This window comes from Acanthochromis polyacanthus, chromosome 2 (genome assembly GCF_021347895.1).
Source record: "Acanthochromis polyacanthus isolate Apoly-LR-REF ecotype Palm Island chromosome 2, KAUST_Apoly_ChrSc, whole genome shotgun sequence".
Classification (NCBI taxonomy): Eukaryota; Metazoa; Chordata; class Actinopteri; family Pomacentridae; genus Acanthochromis; species Acanthochromis polyacanthus.
The window spans coordinates 39,281,360-39,304,921 of record NC_067114.1 but is presented as its reverse complement, the minus strand read 5'-3'; the positions used below and the strand labels follow the sequence as shown (position 1 = coordinate 39,304,921).

Sequence of the window (23,562 nt, the reverse complement as noted above, 5' to 3'; positions counted from 1 at the left end):
GATGTAAAGACTCGCTGAGGAGGACGGCGTCTTGTCACATCTTACTTATCAAACCAAAGGTCAGCCGGAGCTGCAGGACAAAATCAATATCATTGTGATGATCATTGCTCCATCTCAGTGTAGTTTATTCAATTTAGAGGCAGCAGCAGCCAGAAACGGTAAAAATAGAAAGAATGGTTGGATTTTCAGCTTTCTATCAGTCATTTAACTCCCATGACAAGAAAATAAACAAATGTAAGCTTTAAATCGTGATTTTTTTTTCAATCAATATCACTTTATTTTACATGCATCATTTTAAAAATCCCCAAAATTACGTAGTTTATAAGAGCCAGGAAGGATATGAAATAAGAAAAAATGTTTGGATTTTCAGCTCTCTGAGTCATTTAACTAAAAACTAACCAAATTTAAGCATTAAATCATGATTATTTCAAAATAAAATCACTTTATTTTTAAAACGTCTTGTTTTAAAAATTGCCAAAATTACATCTTTTATCAGAGCAAGAATCTATAAAATAGAATAGTTAGATTTGCAGCTTTCTATCAGTCATTTAACTTCTTCTGTGACAAAAAACTATTTAAGCTTTCAATCATGTTTTTGTTTTAATTAAAATGACTTTATTTTACATTTCTTGTTTTAAAAAAATCATCAAAATCACATCTTTTATCAGAGCTCAAAACATTAAAAAAAATGCATTTTGAGTTATGGAACTAATCCTGTGACAAAAAATAAACAAATTTAAGCGTGAAATGATGCTTTATATTCTACATCAGTTACATCCTTTAGAAGAGCCAGAAACAGCAAATAGAACATTTGTTTTGATTTTCAACTTTCTGAGACTTGAACTAATTGTGTGATAGTCCCCGCCCCCCCAAAAATAACCATATTTAATGCTATAAATTCATATGTTCTGTCACTATACTTTTTTTTTCTACAAAATTGACCAAAAATAAACTGTTTGCATTAGATTTTGTAAAAGAGAAACAGTTCTACGCTCCATAGCAAAGCAAGAAGCCATCGTTGACTCGGCTGCAACCAAAAGACACGACACAAATTCAAGGACTTCAGTGATGCCGTTGTAACTTTTATGCTTTCAGAAGGATCCTATACATGAATGGCACTAAACTAACCCTTAATGCGCAGCAGCGTCGGGGTCATCTTCATCTGCAGTCATAAAACGTCCAGTAACAAAGAAAATGCAGTTCTGCACCAAACCTGTAACCCACGAGCTGGAACACTCAGACACTCTACATTTAAGGGTTAAAGTGGTACAAATCCTGTTTTTTCAGTGTCAATTTACACTTTTTTACACCTCAGGTTCATCATAAGGAGACAGAATGCTGGGAAAAAAAATAAAAGTATTTGCATTTCCAGTCATCTTCCTCATCACACTTTCATTTTTCTTATCAGCCACAGAAGAAGAAGAAACACAAAAACACTCGATGGCCTTCGCAGCTCCTCCACTCAGTCTGTTAGGAGGAAGCAGTTGGACTTTAAAGAAAAAAAAAAAAAAAACACCAGGCAGATGTTTGCAGCTGGGTGTATAAATAACTACTGCTCCCACATCGGCTCTAATTTCAGGCGGTGGCTTTGTTGAACGTCCTCTTTGATGTTGAACTGCAGAATTCAGACGGGATTAACACTCAGAGAGCTAATTACTGCAGAGAGGAAGCTGCAGAAGCCTGAGTGTGTGTGGCTGTTCTGACGAAGAGGCTGTTTGTATGCGAGAGGCTTTTTATACAATTTTAGGGTGTGTTTGTAGAGTTCATCACTGTGCATGAAAGAGGAAAAACTAAATCAAGATAATATTTGCTATGAGCACCTTTTGCTTTTTAAAACAGCTCCAGGTCTCCGTGGTACGCTTCAGTTTTTCAGGGTTCTTGGAAAACTCTCCACACTTCTTCTGTGGCTTCATGTAGTCCCAGAGTGACTTCCTGACACTGAGGTTAGAGCTCAGGGCTTCAGCTCATTTCAAGCTTGGTTTAGAATTACTTTGGTATTGGTGTTTAGACTCTTGTGGACCTGATTTTGGAGTAATTTAGGACTAGTTTTAGACTAATGTGGAACTGGTTGTTGACTTTAGGATGAGTTTGAAGCACTTTGACCCTGGTTAGTACCTGATTGTGGACGAGTTTAGGGTCAGTTTTAGACTTTTTATTGACATTTGCCAACCTGGTTTTGACTCCTTAATTTGAACTAGTTTTGGAACTGGTTGTGGGCTGGATTTTAGAATCATTTCGGCTGTGTTTGGGCCTGTCATATTTACTTTTGTGAACCTTGTTGTGGACCTAATATTGGACTGCCTTACGGCTAGTTTTGGACCTGGTCATGGATTTTAATATGGTTCTGCTTTTACGAATCATTTAATGCTGGTTTTACATGTTTTGTTTGTTTTGTTGTTTTTTCTTTTGTTGACCTGGTTTGGGATTTTTAAATACGTCAGGACTAGTTATAGATTCTTGTCCTTGGTTTTGGATCTGCTGTAAAGGGCCAGTTTCAGATTTTTGTTTTACTGTTGTGTATCTCATTATACTATTATTTTGTGGACCTGATTTTGGAATAATTTAGGACTAGTTTTAGACTAATGTTGACCTGGTTGTTAACATTGGTTTGGAAGACTTTAGAAGGAGTTTTAATGAGTTTGGCAGCCTGGTTTTGGTCATGATTTTGGACTAGTTTTGGATCAGCTTGTAGGCTTCATTTTAGAATCATTTAGAATTTGTTTTGACCTGTTTTACTTACCTTTTATGAATCTAGTTGTGGATCTAAATCATGGCTGCTTTAGAGCTAGTTTTGGACCTGGTCATGGACTTGATTTTGGTTTAGTGAGTGTTTTGTTTGTTTTATTATTTACTTTTGACGACCAGATTTTGGACATAATTTTGGAACATTTAGGACTAGTTTTAGTTCCTTGTCACTGGTTTTGAACCTGCTTTCGGTATAGTGAAGGACCAGTTTCAGACGTTTGACAGTTGTATACCCTTAGTTTAGATTATTTGGGACCCAAGGGGGCAATTACATTTTTTTTTCTGTTCTAGTGTCAATTTTTTTTTACTAGAACTCAAATATGTTTTTCACCCTAAAACGTCATTTCGTGCCTGTTTGTGCACCAGATTTTGGTATGTTGGGGACTAGTTTTGGACCTGATTTTGGAATATTGAGGACTAGCTTTGGACCTGATATTTTGGAATAGTGTTATGATTAGCTTTAAGCTATTTTCAGCTTGGTTGCAGATCTGGTTTTGGATCAGATTTTGGAACAGTTTAATTTTAGGCTGGTTGTGAACTGTTTTTAAAATGATTGTGATTGTTGTTTGGGATCTGGTTTTGGAATGGTTCTATGAGAACAGCCTGTCTCTTCGTGTTATTCCAGAGTGACTCTGTGATACTGACTTCAGAACATGTGCTGCAGGACTCCTTGTTCTTCTTTTCTTTGAGGATCGTTCTTTATGACTCTGTCTGGATGTATATTCTTGTTATGCTGGAGAATAAAGTTTGGACCAATCTCACAGCTTTCTGATGGGATTTTTTTCATGGAGAAGAACCCATTGCTTCTCAACTTTGAGCCAATCCCAAACTCCATTTTCAGAAATGCAGCTGCAGCCCTGCAGTGATCCTCCACCAGGTGCTCTGCAGATCTTCTACAAACAATATTTGAATAGAATAGAATAAAATCACTTTATTCATCCCTGAAGGGAAATTCAATTTGAGCCATTTATTTAAAAAAATTCTGTCTGGAGCACTTTTCATTCTTTGGTGAATCTCTTAGTTTTGTATTTTAGGTTGTAACTCTTCCATAAAAACCATTTCTGACTTCCGTGAACCGCTTTGCGGGGGATGCTGTTGGTTTGAACATAGATGGGGGCGTCTTTTTCTGTAAAATTCTTGACAAACTAAACACTTCTAAAGCCTCTATTAGCTTCTGGAAGTCGTGGGTCTTCTTTCCTTTTCTGCAGCAGCTGAAAGTCGACATTTTCTTGGAGAATTCGTGAGATTTTCTAGCTTCAAGCTGCTAGTTCTGTACTAGAAAACCACTGATTTGTGACAGTTTTGAGCTTATAGCACCAATCAGACAGGAATCTGCCGCTTTCTGTTTATTCTCGTGATAATTTTTATTACTAAGGCTGTGTGTTTGAGCTCGCTGTAATCTTGCAGAATCCGTTTGGTGATAAGAACTTTTGCACCATCGGATTTGACCCTTTATTGCTGCCACATATTTAAAAATGTGTCTGTGTAGATTCTCAGTCATCCAGGTCACGGTGATCATGACATCTTCAGTAAAAAGCGACTGGACTTTGCTTTTTGGTTCTTGAAGATGTCGCCTCTCTCATCCTTGAAGCTTCTTGCTTTTTTTACTAAACCTTTTAGGATTCACAGATTTGAAACATTTATGAGATTTGCAAATTTAAAAGCTGCTGGTTTGGTGGTAAATGGCCTGTGAAATGGCCTCCTCTCCTTTTATTCCAGCTGTTCGGAAATGGCAGAGTACCTGGAAAATGCTTTTTAAATTTCTTATAGGATAAGGTGGAAATGGAATAGTTTCCTGTTTGTAGCACCTCAAGACAGTTGCAATGTAGGTCTTGGTTACAGTGTGTCGACAGCGTAGCGCTAACCCTGTCACATCTCAAGCTGTTTTAATTAAGACTCAGTTTCTGAATGAACACTGACATGGTCGCCCACTCCCAAACCACATGAGATTTTTCTTGAATTTGTTGCAAATTCCTCTCGTTATAAGAAGTTAAACTGACAGAGGAGCCATTTAATTTTATATCTAAAAACAATAGCATAGCATGTAGCAATCATAAATGCTAGCTCCTAATGCCATGTTCTAGGTTTCTGACTGGTGTGTAAATATGATGTACCTGCAGAAGAATTCCGCTTATTGTTCTAATTAATTCAATGACTGGTGACATTTCAAGTCCTTTTGTCTGGATTTCAAGACTCAGAAGCAATCAACTTGCAGTGTTCTGTGCTCTCACGATAACATCTTGTTCCTTCTGAAGTGAAGATTGTGAAACAGTCAGGTTACCACATTCAGCTCCTGTTTTTGAGACGGTAGCTGTAAAAACATGTGGTGTGTACAGTCCACAGCAGGAAACCACCGGTGACACCTGTACATGTCATCAAATCAAAAGTGTTTGGGTTTTTTTTAGAAAGTGTGCTGAGACATCGCAAAACTTCAGATTTTACCTTTCATTGCCTCACTATGAATTCTTTTAACCTTGCTAGCATGAAGCAGAAGATCTTGTGCATTTAAGTTATGTAGCTTCTGCAATAGAAATATGAAGGAAGCTATTATATGTCCGCATCAACCCAAACTATTTCAGCTTTATTTCTACAGTAAATAGTCAAATAAATGGTCAAATCATGCAGACACTAAATGCTACTTTTACTACAAATGAAGTTTTAAAGGGGCACAGACACAAGGAAATATCCAATCATAGTAATGTGTGTAGTTTTTCAATGGACTCACTTTGTATCATGAATTGTATGAGATATAATGAACATAAACACAGTGAAGCATGACAGGGGATTGTTTTTTTATTATCACTTAATCTGCTAGTTACTTTCTCAATTAATTGAAAATAAAAAGGTAAATAAGACGTGTAAACATGGTGAAAAAGCCTGAAGTGATGTCCCTGAATGTCTTGTTTTTAATAATATCATTGCTATTCTTGCACTAGGGAAAATTTGTCTCTAGGCGCTGTGGCTAAAGTGCTAGAATTTTGCTTAGCCACATTTAGCCACTAGGCTTGTCATGATACTAGAATTTCAACAGGTGTCACTGTAACCATGACAACAAGTGAACACTGTATCAGCTGCCTGCTGATGATCACATGATTGTGATCCTACTCCAAATCCACCGCTGTGGACTTATCGGGACTTATCCATCAGGAATGACACAAGGAACAACTGATTAAATTGTGGGGGTGTTTCTGAGTCCCATCAATTCCTGCTGCCCGCTACATATTTAATACATGTTATACATATTACATCACCCGATTCGGAATCCATACGTAACGTACACATTCTATGGTGCTGTGGTGATTTCTGCCACAAATTTTTTTCAAGATTTCATTCGTTGGAAATGATACAACTGAGCAGCCTTGGCGGAGTACTGCGCTCTCCTAGTGCTTTTTTGGTTATTTATTAAATCTACAGCAATGTCAGTAACAAAATCTCACGTTGGAGCCACAAAGCAGAAAATATTTGGGATTTTATCATGAAAAATGACAATAATTTGATGAGTACAGTAGTCTATTATTATTCTGTCAATCAACCAATTTCTTAACTGAATATTCGTAGTTGAAGCTCTACTATTAAGTTCACCCTACAAACAGCAAAGTTTGTAAAATGACCAAGTGTTCCCAAATACATTGGTAATAAGTAGAAGTGAAGTGCTTGTTTTGAAGAATACATTTTACAGAGCAGGAGTCCAATAAATCAACACATTTTACACTGATTTAAATCCGTTCATTACTTTAACTCATTTATTTACATTTAAACATTGTACATTGATTAAATATTAATTGCTATTGCCAGATCAACTGTAATATTGACATTTAAAGCGTTCCACTCATAGAAAACAGCAAGTGTAGATAATAGCACTTCGTTTTACTCTTTTCAAACTAACTTTGGGTCACCTAGCTGTTACTGTAGTAACAGATGGAGACTAGAGGCTTCTCAGTGCACAGCTGTCTAGCTAGCATCTACTGTAGTCTGTATGTGAGGCATTTACGGAGCATCTGTAAATGGCAGTGTCTATATTTAAGCAAATGTTCAACAAGGGAGGCTCTTTGAGTACAATTTTATTCATATTTAGCTTCTATGAAATGTTCTGAAGCATCATTTTAACGCAGTAATATGTACTTTAACAGAAGTGTAGCAGTGCTCTGTTTATTTAAATGTATTTTATCTCAAAAATGAACAACTAATGATGGTAAAAGCCTTAATTTTAGCTATTATTGTGTAATTTCTGTGCATTTTCTCTGAGCATTTAGTTTGTTTCCTGTGCTAAAATGGACGCTACAATACCAAAGCGGCCCTGCTCGCTTTACAGCCGTGAAAAATAAGAAGAATAAGTTCCTCTGAGACGAGACTGGCTGAAGCTGAAGAGGGCTGCCAGAGAGATTTAGCGAGGAGAGGCTCTGGAGTTAATCTGACTCCTGCTGTGGTTCACCGGGTTCGACACTGGATCATGCAGATCTTCATTCACTGGGTCAGGTGGTCAGTGCTGCTGTGGGGGCGAGCGACAGACACTGAGGCTCAGTTGGACAGAAAGGGAGAGAGAGAGAGTGGAGTTATGTCACACAACAAGCAGTGTTTGGATTACAGAGCCGCAAAAACAAGTCCAGGAACTGACAGGATATTAATCTACAACTATTTACGTAATGATTTTTGTTTAGCAAAGTTAGAATTTGATTCTTTTCTTTGTCGCACATGATAGTAAACATAATGTTTTGGTGTTTATCTACCAAAAACAAGTAATTTTGAAGCCTTTTTCACTCATTTCTAACATGTTACAGACAAACTAGTCATACAGTAGAACAACTGGAACATTAATAGATGTTGACATGAATCAGTTGTGCTTGTCTGAGACTTCATCTTTTAAACAGTTAATTTTTCTAAACACTTAATTTTCACTTGATAATAGGTAAACACGTGTTTTTATGAGTTTAATTCCACATAAAATGAGCAGTAGCAGTTTTTAACTGCAGCATGGTTGATTTAAACATTCATATCCGACCTGAGGACGCGTTTCCTGTCTAAATGTACAAATTCAGTCCCATCCAGCAGCAGATTTTAGCCCCAGACAAAAGGGAGAAGAAGTGTCTTGGTGCTGACAAACAGCTTCTCTGCACCTTGTTTTGCAGCGTGTGGGTTAAAGCTTGCGTGTGGTAAGAGGGTGTTGTGTGTTTGTTGTGTTAATGTGGCTGCACACTTACATAACTTCCCTCAGCTAAATTTAGCGTCTCCGAGCCGAGCTGTCACTCTGCTGCAAACTGCTGCGAGTATAAATACACTCAGTCAGTGTGTTTTCAGGTTCAGTCTGAGCTGCCGTCTGAAACATGAGATGCTGCTGTTAAACTCCTGCTGAACTTGACCCGTTTTTAGACTAAACTGTCTGTGGGCCCTTCAGATTTTACAGGTTTAGTCCTCTTAATCAGAGATGAAAACCGTAAAAGGAACAAGAATCATTGGATTTTTCTCACAGTCCTTGAACATATCATTTAATATACAGTTTTAAAATGAAAATCTAAGCTTAAATTTAATCAAAATAATTTATTTTCTGTCTCATTTAAAAAATAAATCTCCAAAACTAAATCAAAGATTTCATCCTCTCTCAACACAACTGAGAATGTTGAACATGATGAATAATTAAGTAACCAAAATTCAGTGACTATTTGACTGAACTGCAGGCAGTGTTTACACAAAGTGAAGAGGAGACTTGAAAGCAAATTACAATATATCGATACCAAATCTAAGCTTCGAACATAGAAACTGTCGTATTTCTTTAAGAGCACAACCTGCTTCACTTATTAGGTACAGGTTTGCAGTTTTTCTCTCCAGATGCGACTTAATGCAGTTTATTTTCATTATTTTATAGGTTCCACTGAGGTTTTCTACAACTAAAACATGTCATTTTGTACTAATTATGCAGAAAATGGAAGCAGCTGCTGGAGTTTCTTTATATCCAGGAAGAAAGAAAATCTACATTTTAAACCCAATAAACTTATTAGTTGACCAAAATTCTGTGAATATTCGGCTGAAGTGCAGGCAGTGTTTACACAAAGCGGAGAGGAAAGATGTTTTCAAATAAATTTGAGAGCTTGAGAACAAAATAAAACATAAAATATCAATAAAATAAATACAGCATGGCTCAAACATTGTATACAGAGAGGCGAGTTGTTGGAAGATACATTCAGCATGGTGAAACAGCTTTGCAGAGCTGAGGGGCAAAGTAGTGCAACAAACACAATAATGTAAGTAGTTAAATGTGTATTCAAAGATTTTGAAGTATGTTGTACATGCTGTTTCCAAGATTTTTCAATTTTTGTACTAAATTCAAGTTGTATAATTTTTTTATCATTGCAGTATTAAATTGTGTGTCATACTGTCCAGAAAAAGACATTTCTGAGTTCTGTCTACTTCTCGTCATGGTTTTTCTGTTCCCAGGACTTTATATCAAAGTGAAAATGAACCCACAGAGAGCAAAAATGTGACAGAAACCCAGAAACTGCTCGGAATTCAGATGGCTAATAACAAAACATCAGAGAACCGTGGCTAAAGGCTAAACCCTCTAATGCGTTGGGTTGTTTTATTTCCTCCTACATACATCCTCGCCCGCTGCCAGGCACTTACATAAGGCAGATTAAGCCATATATTAAAAATCCTGATGCTTTTAAGCTTTTCAGAGCGTAGTACTAACAAAAACAAGCAGACAAAAATAGATTTTTGGAATTTCGGAATTTTTGCACTCATTTGTACACATCAGAAAATGTGTTTTTTATACTAAATTCATGATTATTTCTCAGTACGGGCTGTTACATATTATGTTTCTACTGTATTATGATGCACACAGATGATCTATAACTTCATATGTGACACCTGTAAACCCAAATTATTCAACATATTCTTGTGATTTTTGGACAGAACTGCTCATGTGAACGGAGATGAGGCATGTTTTTATGTCGATTTTCAGCTGAAGCGGTTCTGATTCTGGACAAACTAAAGACTTTTAAAGCTTCTATCAACTTTTGGAAGTCATAGCTTTTCTTTCTTTTTCTGAAGCTGAAAGTCGATGTTTCCTTTGAGAGTTTGTGAGATTTTCTGGCATCAAGCTGCAAATTTAGTCCTGGAAAACTACTTTTGTGTTTACAACAGAAAGTTTGAAGCTAGTGAAGTTTCTCATCTGTCCAAACTTTTCTTGAGAAGCTAATTACATGTTCTGTTTTTGTTTTGTTTTTTGCCATTTCAAGCTTATTATTGCTCGTTTTAATGCTCTGGTTCTGCTTGTAAATGATGTGCAAACGCCAACTCATCACCTTCAGCAGTTCCTCAATTCCAACTTTAGTTGCAGAATTGTTCAGATTCTAAAATGCAGTTCTGCTCCAAACCTGTAGCTCAGGTGCTGCACTTCAGTCCTGAATGTTTCCGCAGCTGCTGCATCACGATGTTTGGATATCCCAATTGCGTCTAACTGGTTTTATTTTCTGCCTGCAGCTCAAATTGAAATCATCCCCTGTAAGATCTGTGGAGATAAATCATCAGGGATCCACTACGGAGTGATCACCTGCGAGGGCTGCAAGGTAAGCCCCGCCCCCTCCTCATCACCTGTTCAGCTTCCTGCCTCCTCGTACAGTCATGCTCGTAAGTTTGGCAGAATTGGTAAAATGTGAACCATTTTGTAATGAAAACATGAATGATCAGAGCAGATAGAACTGCGTGATAATAAAAAAAATTTGTCTTACCCGAAATGAAAGAAAAGTTTTTCTGTGATCAAACACATTTTCTAAAACAAAAAAAGGACAATATTTCACAAATTTTGCCAGGATATATAAACTAATGAGCACAGCTGTATGTCACCTGACTCCTCCAGAATCAGCAGTTTTTTATGTACAATAACTTTAATGTACAGTGCCTATCATAAGTATTCACCCCCTTTGATGTTTTACCCTTTTATTGCTTTCATAAATCAATCATGGTCAATAAAATTTGGCTCTCTTAACAGAAAAAAATATTGGAAAAAACTCTTTAATGTCAAAGTGAACACAGATTTCTATGAAGTAATATTAATGAAAGAAAATTATATAAATGAAAATAAGTGTTTGCATAATTATTCACCCCCTTTTTAATTTAATGGTCTAATTCAATAGAGGTCCATCAAATTGTTGCCAATAGTCTCACAATTAGTGAAATGAAGATCACCTGAGTGGTGTGGGTGTGTTTCAAGTGACTGAGTTGTAAAACACCTGTGTCTGAAGGGTCCAGAGAGTGATTGATCAGTATTCCTGGCTACCATTACACCATGAAGACAGAAGAACACTCTAAGCAACTCAGGGAAAGGGTTATTGAGAAGTACAATTCAGGAGATGGTTACAAAAAAATTTCCAAGGCACTGAACATCCCCCGGAGTTCAGTGAAATCAATTATCAAGAAATGGAAAGAATATGGCACTTGTGTGAATCTGCCTAGATCAGGCCGCCCTCGTTAACTGAGTGACCGTGCAAGTAGGAGACTAGTGAGAGAAGCCACCAAGACCCCTACAACTACTCTGAAGGAGTTACAAGCTTCAGCTGCTGAGATGGGAGAGACTGTGCATGTAGCAACTGCTGCCCGGGTTCTTCACCGGTCAAAGCTTTATGGGAGAGTGGCAATGAGAAAGCCGTTGTTGAAGAAAAGTCATATTAGATCTGGACTAGAGTTTGCCAAAAAGCACGTGGAAGACTCAATGGTCACGTGGAAGAAGATTCTTTGGTCTGATGAGACCAAAATTGAGCTTTTTGGCCATCAGACAAGACGTCATGTTTGGCGGAAACCAAACACTGCACATCACCAAAAACACACCATCCCCACTGTGAAGCATGGTGGTGGCAGCATCATGTTGTGGGGATGTTTCTCAGCAACTGGACCTGGAAGGCTTGTAAAGATAGAGGGCAGAATGAATGCTGCAAAATACACTGAAATCCTGGGGGACAATCTTTTTCAGTCTGCAAGAGAACTACGTCTTGGGAGAAGATTTATTTTCCAGCAAGACAATGATCCAAAACATACTGCAAAAGCTACACAGGAATGGTTTAAAAAGAACCAGGTAAATGTTCTGGAGTGGCCAAGTCAAAGCCCAGACCTCAGTCCTACAGAGAATTTGTGGCTGGACTTGAAAAGGGCGGTTCATGCCCGATACCCGCGCAACCTGAGAGCTTGAGCAGTTTTGCAAAGAAGAATGGAGCAAAATTGCAGTGGGCAGATGTGCAAGACTGATTGAGACCTATCCACACAGACTCACTGCTGTGATTGCAGCCAAAGGTGCATCTACTAAATACTGACTTGAAGGGGGTGAATAATTATGCAAACAATTATTTTCATTTATATAATTTTCTTTCATTAACATTACTTTATAGAAATCTGTTTTCACTTTGACATTAAAGAGTTTTTTTCCAATAATTTTTTGGTTAAAAAAGCTAAATTTTATTGACCATGATTGATTTATGAAAGCAATAAAAGGGTAAAACATCAAAGGGGGTGAATACTTATGATAGGCACTGTATTTACTAAAACAGGTAAAATTCTACTTTCATACTATGAATATTTTTAGTTATAGGCCCTTGAAGTTCCTAAGAGGAGGTTGAATTTTTCTCTTTTTCAAATATGCATTACTTTTTTCAGTATTTTTGATCCTTTATGACTTCAGAAATACACAAGATAGATGCTTTAGATTTTCAGAGTTGAAATACTCATTTTATCTCTGTTAAAAACTGCAACCAACTGATTTTACATCGGCTGCAGGTGTCACAATCTCAAGCCAAAACCTTAACTTTTTTCTTAAGGACAATTTTTCTTTTTCTAGAACCAACTTCAAACATCAGTATTATGGGATGTATCATTTTTTCAAAGGCAAAAGTGCCCCAGTTTAATGATGAACTTTCATCATAGAAACAATCATTGGTACCCTGCATGTGTTTTCTGTTTTTTGATAATTCACCAGAGAAAACTTTATATTCCAGGGGTCCTGTGGGATGGTTGGTTGACCAAAACTAGTGGAATTTAAATTCAGATACATACACTACTCAAAAAGTTTGGGGTCACCCAGTCAATTTCATGTTTTTCCACAAAAACTCACACTTTTATTCATGTGCTAACATAACTGCACAAGGGTTTTCTAATCATCAATTAGCCTTTCAACACCATTAGCTAACACAGTGTAGCATTAGAACACAGGAGTGATGGTTGCTGGAAATGTTCCTCTGTACCCCTCTGGAGAGATTCCATTAAAAATCAGCCGTTTCCAGCTAGAATAGTCATTTATCACATGAACAATGTCTAGACTGGATTTCTGATTAATTTAATGTTATCTTCATTGAAAAACTGCTTTTCTTTTAGAAATAAGGACATTTCTAAGTGACTACAAACTTTTGAATGGTAGCGTACATATTGGAAAATCTTTTTGACTCAGAAGGAATCATTGCTTGAAGATGAAGCTTATATCAAATGTAGGCAAAAAGCAAATCTTTTTTTTGGTGTAACTTATTGACAATGTGTCATGTGGCTACCTTGAACATAAAAGGGCCAAATTTAGACTGACATTTAGACTCCTGTAAGTCAGATTTTGAGGTTGTCGGTGGGGAACTTTTTTAATCTATAGGACTGACTCATCTCTGTTGGTTCACCACTTTGGAGTTTCGCATTTCAAGTCAGTTTAGTGGTAAGATTTTAAAGATAACCGTACAAATGTTCACTGCGTGTGTCTTTCTAACGTCTGTTTTTACGATATAGAGAAATACTGCGAAACAGAAGTGGAAAAATGAGTGAATTCCTCGAAGAGTTTTTTAAATTTGCTAAAACTAAGCCTCAAAAAACTCCCTAAAATGCAGCATTTCCACCAGTTTGTAGCAGGAATGTGGTGTTTCCTGAGCAACAGTCTTGTTTTAAACCACCGTGGTGACGTCGTCTGTTTAACTACAAACTTTAAGCATCTTACTGTAAATATTTGCATCAGTACAACAGTTACATGAGCTCATTATGGGCATTAGAGTACCACAGACCTGGACAATAAATGTTATGTAATATGTTTTTATTCACAACTGTTTTACATTTTTTCCTTTTTAAATAAGATGCACCCACTGACGATGTTCTGGTCCTGTAAAATTACAATTTTTTTTTTTACTGTATTTAGATCAGATAAATATTATTATTTTACATGTTTGCTGCTATTTTTAAAAGAAAAAGAACAGATTAAGCATTAAAAAATGTGAGATCATTTTTAACTGTTATTTTACAAGTTTTCCCTGTTTTGAAAAATTAAAGATAATATCACAGAATAAATTAATAATTCACATGTTAACCCAAATTGTACATAATTTCCACAGCAAAAATCATTATTTTTACAAATAGTAATACAGTCTTTAACAGTGTGTTACTGTAATATTACACCATTTTACTGGAATTAAATCTGCTAACAAATATCATTAATTTATAGATGTAAGCAGGTTTGTGTTTCCAGTTCGAATGTCACATTATTTCATCATTTGTTTTTGTTTTTTTGGCACCCATGCTGCCGTGTTGACTGTATTTTTACAGTGTTTTTTGGAGCTGTATAACTAAATGAGGAATCGCGCAGCTCACGCAGCTGAAGTTGTAAAAACGGTAAACTACGCCATGAAAATCGTATCTGGAAAACTAACTGCACAGCTAAATAACAGAAAAATTGTTAATTAAACAACGAGAGTTATACGTTTTCTAGTTTTTGTGAATTTTCAAGTGTTTTTCTCTTAAAATGACACATTTTTCTGGTATGTGTTAAAATTTGTTTGCATGTTGGCTTTGCTGGGCTCAAACTGAAAGCTAACTGCTAAAGCTGCCTTTGCAGACACAAAAGCTTTATTTTCCACTTGTTATTGTCTCTAAGTGACTGACATCCTTTATATTTTGGTTATTCAGTTTGTTATTGCATCTAACGTAATTACATAAAGCAGCCGTTAAACCAAAAGTAAAATAAAATGAATCAAGTGTGGTGGTTCAGCTGCCTTTAATTCACTAATCGGAGACATGAAACTGTAAATAAATCTGTTAAGTGGCTGCAATATAAATATTATTAGTATAGGGACAGATATTGATTCCTATCAGCCATGAACTGTAAATAATAATCAAACAGACATTACCGCATGTTTTCCTGTTTTCCTCCGCGTTGCTCAGACAGCTGTGCAGCTTCTTCTAGTTTCCTCCACAGACTGAGCCTCATTAACCGAATCAGAGGAAACATTTGACGCCGGTCTGGACCATCAGTCTGGACCGTTTGGCTCAGAAATCTTTGTCCCTCCAGTTCAAACGCTTCCCCAAACAAGCTGGTATGTTCAGCTGCAGCAGCTGCTGATGAGACAGCTGGAGGCTCATTTCACAGCCGCCGAGCAGCTGATGGAGATTTATCTTCTCACAATCACCGGAGAGAGAAAATAAGCTGATGGGAGCCGTGGAGGAAAGAAGACGCACCTCTGAAAAACAAGCCTTAATATCTCAGGTTTAAGTCATCCACTGGGACCTGAACTTTGGTGGAAGCATCACAGCAACATGCTGGTTTTACAGTTTTCTTGGAGTTGACACCTAGTGGCCACCAGAGGAACTTCAATATTTAGACATAGTGGCTGCTTCTGGCGTTTTTTTTTTTTTTTTTTTTTTTTTTTTTTACTGGATTCATTTTTCATTGCAATATAAAATCCTTCACCCCTATGGAAACAGTAAAACCTTGTCTAGAAGTCAAAAAATAAGGTTAAAAAAAAAACAGAAGTTACAATTTCTTTGATCTTAGAAAAATCGTAAAAACTTGCAGTCAGCATGTGCAGCGTTTCTCTGAGTGTCCACAGGTGTTACTAACAATGAGAAAAAAGAGATGAGTACACACTATAGATTTTGCACCACTTTAAAAAAGAAATTTCAGAATTTTCCTTGAGTACGTTAAAAATATTTGCAGCAGATTAAGGAGAATGTGATTAAGGACTGTGTGGTATGAAGTTGGAGAAATAAATGAGCTAACAGGCTATTCAGTTGTTTGACTATATTGACAGATAAATTGTGTAAATGTGTAATTGGGAGAGAAACTAATGTAGTTAACATATGCTAGCCGTGTAACCATGGAAGAAGCTGCACCAGAAGCCATATCCCTCATGAACAATAAATCGGGAAATCATTAAGGACTCCTGTTTAACTACCACTGCAATATCCAATACATGGACAATAATTCTATGTCCTGTGCAATACCTTAATAACAATGTGCAATATTGTAATTTAATTTGCATTGGAATTTATTACCCTGGTTAAGCAAATTTGTATTTTTTTTTTACAGCACTTTGTTTACACTTACTTCTGTGCAGTACTTGTTATACCTATAGCATTTATATTTAGAAATTCTTAGATTTATATTTGTATATTTATTCTTTTGCTGTCTGTTGTTGCTTTTGCTGAGTACTGCAACTCTGTGCACCATGTCAGATCCCTTGTATGTGTGAACTCACTTGGCAATAAAGGCTTTTCTGATTCTGAATCTTAACATACACAGAACACACATACTGTAGTGGTTCATATGTTCTGTTGCAAAATATTTCCATAAACTGGCTCCACATGTGGCAGAATAACATCCTCTCGTACAGTGCTGTTCAAAAGTTTGGGGTCACTTAGAAATGTCCTTATTTTATTTTTCAAAGAAGATCACTTTTTTTAACCTTGCCAGCAAGTTGATTTCTCGCGATATTTGTGAGTTCACAAATCTCTCAAGAAACCATCTTGCTCCGCTCCCGCATTCACTGTTCGTACAGAGCCAAGTTGGCACGGGCCAATCACGCAGCAGTGTTCGTGTGTGGGGCGGGATATCCGGGTGTGAAGACGACACCAAGCGCCAGTAGATCAAAACAAACATGGCAACCGAGGACAACGATCGTGTAGATGCTGCTATTAAGTCAGTTTTAGCTGAATCTCCTATCGCTTCTTTGAAGGAAGAACAACGAGAGGCGCTTTGCGCATTTCTGGATGGTAAAGATGTTTGTGCTTTTTTTACCTACGGGTTTTGGTAAGAGTTTAATCTACCAATTGGCTCCGCTCGTTGTGAAGATCCCTCGATTGGCTAAAAACAAACCTGTCAGAGGCGGGACATACTGTTGCATTGTCCAATCCGTGCCTCTTTCCTCCGAACGGATTTACATGGAGCGGTCCCTGATTGATATTGTGGAGTACTATCAAGTACTACACAATTATTAATCTGGCTATTGCCAGGTTACACTTTTTTTCCAATGAAGATAACATTAAATGAATCAGAAATCTAGTCTAGACATTGTTAATGTGGTAAATGACTATTCTAGCTGGAAACAGCTGATTTTTAATGGAATATCTCCATAGGGGTACAGAGGAACATTTCCAGCAACCATCACTCCTGTGTTCTAATGCTACATTGTGTTAGCTAATGGTGTTGAAAGGCTCATTGATGGTTAGAAAACCCTTGTGCAGTTTTGTTAGCACATGAATAAAAGTGTGAGTTTTTGTGGAAAAACAGACCCATTAATACACATGGAAATTAATACACTATCATTTTCAATGATAGTGTATTAATTTCCATGTTTTGTTGATCCTGTTAATCCATAAAACTGAGCGACAGAAAGTCCAGTTTTCATCCATGTGTAATGAAGCCTGTTTCCTTGTGTTGAACTCTAAGGTACAGAGTTTTTATATTATACAGATTTACAGACATTCAGACAAACTAGGTGAGATCGAGGCATTAAAGTTTAAACTGGAAACCCCTGAAAGCTTGATGCTGCTGCTGCTGCCCGGCTTCTAACAGGGACAAAGAAACGGGAGCACATCACTCCAGCTTTAGCCTCACTCCACTGGCTTCCTGTCTATTTTAGAATTGTGTTGAAGATTTTTGAAAGTGCTTGTTTTTAAGGTGTTAAATGGGTTTGCACCTTCTTATTTTTCTGAGCTTTTAACTGTCCAGACTCCAGGTTTATCGCTGAGGTTGGCCAGTCAGATGGTCCTTAAAGTTCCCAGATCCAGGCTCAGAAACGGAGGTGACCGAGCCTTTTCTGTAGCTGCACCCAGTCTGTGGAACTACTTAACTGTCCAGATTAGAGCTGCTTGGTCTCTTGACACCTTCAAGTGCCTACTGAAGACACACATGCTCTCCTTGGCTTTCAGTTGTAGCTGAGCACTGACACCTGATACACGGCATTGTTCATCCTGCTCTGTACATTTCCTTACAGATTGTGACTTGTTTTCTTTTTTTTAATCTGTAAAGCACTTTGGTCAACCTTGGTTGTTATTAATATGTGCTATACAAATAAAATCACTGACGCTGTAATATATTTTCTGTCCCCGTTCAGGGCTTCTTCAGACGGAGTCAGCAGAGTAACGCCACCTACTCGTGTCCTCGCCAGAAAAACTGTCTGATCGACCGAACGAGCCGGAACCGCTGCCAGCACTGCCGTCTGCAGAAATGTCTGGCTGTGGGAATGTCCCGAGACGGTGAGACTCACAACCTCCAACACACACAGCACACGGAAATACACACCGAAGCACACACTGTCACCTGCAGAAACATCTGGCGGTCAGCAGTTTGCAGGATGTTTGTCTGGAAACACAAACTGCAACATGTTGTCAGCAGTTTGGTACCAGAAGTCTGCACTTTATTCATTTATGTCAGTGAGTTAGAAAGATCTAATCTGCTATTTGTTCTCCTTCTTCTGGTTTAATATTAACACAACACAGATGAGGAGAACGGAAACGGCAACATCTGCTTTTTAAAGCCGTCCAATCACATCTAAAAGTTTAGTTTAGTCCAAACTACCTGCACCTACATGTTCTACTTCACTGCTGAAGATAAAGATGCTTCAGAGAGAGTTTAAATGTAATTTATTTCCCGGTTTTCTCTCCATCTGAGCTGATTTCTCCTCTTCTTCACACGTAGTACATTAATTAATAATAAAATATCAGACAAATATCTGTTAAATGTCCAACAAATTTAGCTGAATGATCCAACTATTACTACTAAATTAAAGCACAATTCTTTGATACAATTTTGGGGTACAGGTCCATTTTCTGCTAATTCACTATTGTACTTTTTACAACATTAGCTACTAAATTAATCACGCCAAATATAATCAACTGTAAATTCAAATATATTATTAGATTATGACGAGACTGTACTAATGAGTAAATGCTGGTAATGTTTGTCGCATTTTAGAAAAATATCCAACAAATAACAGTAAAATATCCAGCTAATTTCAATTTTAAAAAATCCAACTAATATCAATAAAACAATTCAAGTAATATCAATAAAATATCCAACAATTATCAATGAAATATCCTGCAAATAAAATATCCAGCTAATATCAATAAAATGTTCATAAAGGCAAAAACTTTATAAACTAATAAGTGCTGCTCACTTTTCTGACGCATTTTAATAAAACATCCAACAAATATCTGTATAAAATTTGGTAAAATATTAGTTTACTACCCAACAAATGTGAGTAAAGTATCCAATAAACAACTTTTCTGACACATTTTAGTTAAGTATTCAACAACTATATGCAAAACATTAAATATTAGTTTACTATATAATTTTTAGAGTAATCCAACCAATCCAAAGTACTTTAATCCAATAACAATACACTGGAAATGGAACCATATCCTTAAAAACTGTATTCAAGTATTGTACTTAAAATTAGTAGTACTAGTTGGACTGGTCATTAACATTTGCTAGATATTTGATTGATATATGTCCTATGTATGTAGTCAGCTCAGGTAGAGCTTATCTATAAAATGTTAATGATCAGTCCAACTAGTACTACTAATTTTAAGTACAATACTTGAATACAGTTTTTAAGGATATGGTTCCATTTTCCAGTGTATTGTTATTGGATTAAAGTACGTCAGTACAATTTTTCAGTACCTGTGTCTGAGTATTTAATTTCCTGCTACATTTTTGGCTTCCAAACATTCTAATTTTTACCAAATATGATCAACAATTAAATTCCAATGTATTATTGTTAGATTAAGATAAAACTTTATCGACTAATAAGTGCCGATAAATTTTCTGTCACAAGTTAGTTTAAAATCCAACGAATGTGAATACAGTATTTGAAGTAAAACACAGTACTTCAGTGCTGTTTCAGGGTACCTGTGAGCTGACTTCTCTTTTTGTCTTGCAGCTGTAAAGTTTGGTCGCATGTCTAAGAAGCAGCGGGACAGTTTGTACGCTGAGGTCCAGAAGCATCGTCTCCAGCAGCAGCAGCAGCAGCAGGGATCCGTCCTCCTGAGCCGACCCAGCATCGGCAGCCCGAGTCCTGGGGAGGCCGAGTCTCTGTCCCCCCACTACACGCTGTCCTCCAGCGGCCTCACAGAGCTGCCTGATGAGGCTGGACGCTACCTGGAGCAGGACTCACCTGAGGGAGGCTCTCTGTCGTCCAAGGTCTGTGATGTAACCTTCTGGACAGTTTACACCTGACCATCTCACGTTTGTCTTATTGTTGTATTTGTGCATGTTATTAAGTAAAAGGTGTAACAATTTGAGTGAAAAGTTCCTACAGTCACGTCGTTTTCTTCACGCCAATCCGTGGATCAATGTTTGAAGTGTCTAAATTTGAGAAATGACATACAGTCAAAAGTGTGGACACACCTCCTCAATTAATGTGTTTTCTTTATTTTCATGACTTTACATTGTAGATTCTCACTAAAGGCATCAAAACAATGGATGAACACATGGAATTATGTAGGGAACAACAAAGGGTGAAATAAGTCTGAACATGTTTTATACTTCAGATTCTTCAAAATAGCCACCCTTTGCTTTGATTACTGCTTTGCACACTCTTCGCATTCTCTGGATGAGCTTCATGAGGTAGAACCTGAAATGGTGACCTGCAAAATTTCAGGCCTCTAACTACATTATTTCTCAAGTTATGACTCTTCAAACGTTGATCCACAGATTGGTGCGAAGAAAACAAAACAAAAAACAAAAAAAATCGTCCCCATCATCTTTAAAGAATGTTTAACTCAAGAACTAATGTTCCTGATGAGCCCAGATTTTGCACATGATCAACTCAATCAGTATTCAACATGAACGGGTGAATTGAGGTAGTGATGATCTTGAGAGAAAAACTGAATAATCTACTAGTTCTAACCTCTTCTTCCACAAACAGGCCGACTCTGGTGGAGGAGGAGGAGATGGTGGAGGTTTCTACCTGGACATCCAGCCGTCTCCGGACCAATCAGGGCTCGACATTAACGGCATCAAACCGGAGCCGCTGTGCGACTACGGGTCCAGTAACGGATTCTTCCCGTACTGTTCCTTCAGCAACGGAGACGCTTCACCCACAGTGTCCATGGCAGAACTCGGTGAGTCGACAAACTACTGAGTAAAACACACTGTTGATACTGTATGATGGAATAGAGGAAATATTCAGATGTTAACGAACCGACTCTCGTCTGAAGCTTCCTCCAAATTCCCCGGATCTCAATCAAATCCAACATCTCCATGGATCGGACAGACAAGTCTGATCCATGGAGGCCCCACCTCCCAGCTTCCAGAACTTAAAGGATCTCCTGCTAACATCTTGGTGCCAGATACTACACTTCAGTTGACTTCTGGTTTCCTTGGCCCCTTTATGAAACATTTCTATAAGTGTTAACACATTCAGCATTGAACAGATAACAAGGACAGTCAGTCTTTAGAGAGAGCAAGCTGCTCTCTGGTAACATTAAATAATGAGACTGGTGGAAAACAGAGGCAAAAGTAAGAAGATATAAGAAATATTAAGGTAAAAGTCTCCAACTGTGTGTCTAAATGACTGAACAGCATCACTGAAAAATTGCTTCTGGGCAAAGAAGCGCTGAGGAGAAACAAAGGAGGAAGAATTCGGAGTGTTTCTGCATCTTAAATCCCTGCAGAGCTGCTCAGTTTGACTGTGACCTCCTGTAACGGCTACAACAACAGTGTCCAGTCGCGGCGCTCTGAAAACAGAGAAACAAATAAAGGATCCGGCGTTTGGGTGGAAGGTTGTCGAGGGCTGCGGGGGGAAAAAGCAAACAGAGAAGATGAGGAAATCTGCTGAAAGAGGTGAAGCAGAAGAAAAAGGAGCCACGGAGGAGAGCCGGAGACACAAAGAGGGAGACAGAAAGGTGGTTTAAAATAGCAGGAGGTTGGAAACTCATCTTCAGAGCTCATTAAAATCTCTGTGTGGTAATTAGCTGTCTGTTAATTAGGGCCAATTGGGACGTGGCGGGGCGCTCGTTGGGGGAAATCATCCTCTTATTGTCTCTGGAGGTTTTTCTGCTCACTTCTTATTGTGCTAACCCCGACAGGCCAAACACTGGCTTTATTTTCCAACCTTGTACTGTGTTGTTTTGATCTCTGCTGTTATTTCATGTTCAGTCACTGGAGCTGCACAATTAGCAGCAGAGCAGAGAAGCTCAACACAACAACAGTTTGTTTCTTATCTGGGCCGCGTTCAGGAACATTTTGTTGACACATTTTCAGACAAAGTTGAAAACGCAACAAAGTACAGGTTGTTATTTTGACTCAGCTTGGACCTCTGATGGCGTCCAAATTTGGTGTTCGACATTAGAGCTGCAATGATTTATCGATTAGTCGTCAACCATTAAATCAGTCGTCACAAAACATCAAAATTTTCAGATTGCAGCGACTTAAATGTGAAAATTTTCATTTTTTTTTCCGTCTCTGTGACAGTAAACTGAATATATCTGGACTGTGGACATAAGACATTTTAGGTCGACGCCAAGGAAGTTTTTCAACATTTTATAGATCAAACAACTGATAGATTAATCCACAGTAATCAACAGTGAAAACTGTATTTGGAGATGGTGGAACAAAAACATATGAATGGCTGATGTTTCACCAAATGAAGTCAAGTCAAATTTATTTATAAAGTACTTTTAAACAACCAGAGTTGACCAAGGTGCTGTACAGAAGAGTAAAGACACAGTCAGAAGATATAAATAATAGAACTAAAACCAAAATACACAATAAATAGACTAAATGGACTGGACTGCTCATCACAGATATAATATAAGTGCACACGGAACAACAAACCTACGTGATGTGAAAAGCCAAAGAAAACCGGTGGGTTTTAAGAAAGGTTTAGAAATTATACAGTGAGGAGACCTGTCTGATGTGCAGCGGCAGTTAATTCCAAAGTTTTGGAGCTGCAACAGAAAACGTTCGATCCTCTCTGAGCTTCTGCCTTGTCTTGGTCAGCTGACCTGAGAGATCGGCTCAGTGTATAGAGGTGTAAAAGCTCAGAAGTATGGAGGGTCAAGACCATTTAGGGATTTAAAACCAAATAAAGGAATTTTAAAATGAATTCTAAAATGGACAGGCAGCCATTGTGAAATGCCAACAAAAGTCAATGCCAGTTCAACTTTGATGTCGGTCTATAGTTTCAAATTGCAAAATCGATCAAAACTGACTATTTTACTGCTAGTCTGAACACAGAATTCTCACTTCCAACTTATCAAATACTACTGCTGTATCAAGACTCCTTGGTACTTTACAGTGTTTTTTTTCCATGTGCAGGGTAATGTAATATAATAGATGTATAAAAACCTGAACATCAGATGTAGATGTCAGGAATCTGTTTGTAAAGATTCTCGTTACTGTTGCTGCTTTTTACTCAGTAAGAAGTTGTCTTTTTCAAAACTAAACCAAATGGATTTAATGTCTAAACTTAACCAGACAGGAAGTGAATAGTCAAGTAAAATTTATTTATAAAACACTTTCAGAAACAGCAAGAGCTGAACAATAGTGCTGTATAATTATAAATAGCAACCCCATTGATATAGACACAGTGG

The 23,562-nt window shown here is 37.5% G+C and overlaps 1 protein-coding gene across 2 annotated transcripts in view; it reads left to right on the top strand.

The window, feature by feature from the left end:
- Positions 1–23,562, top strand: part of LOC110958865 (nuclear receptor ROR-alpha A-like) — a 180,835-nt gene that overhangs the window by 142,694 nt on the left and 14,579 nt on the right. For both annotated transcript variants that reach the window (XM_051937230.1, XM_022205579.2), the window contains 4 exons: positions 10,222–10,307; positions 18,081–18,222; positions 19,908–20,167; positions 20,895–21,090. In XM_051937230.1, the coding sequence (XP_051793190.1) occupies positions 10,222–10,307; positions 18,081–18,222; positions 19,908–20,167; positions 20,895–21,090 (684 nt within the window). The remainder of the gene's footprint in view (positions 1–10,221; positions 10,308–18,080; positions 18,223–19,907; positions 20,168–20,894; positions 21,091–23,562) is intronic.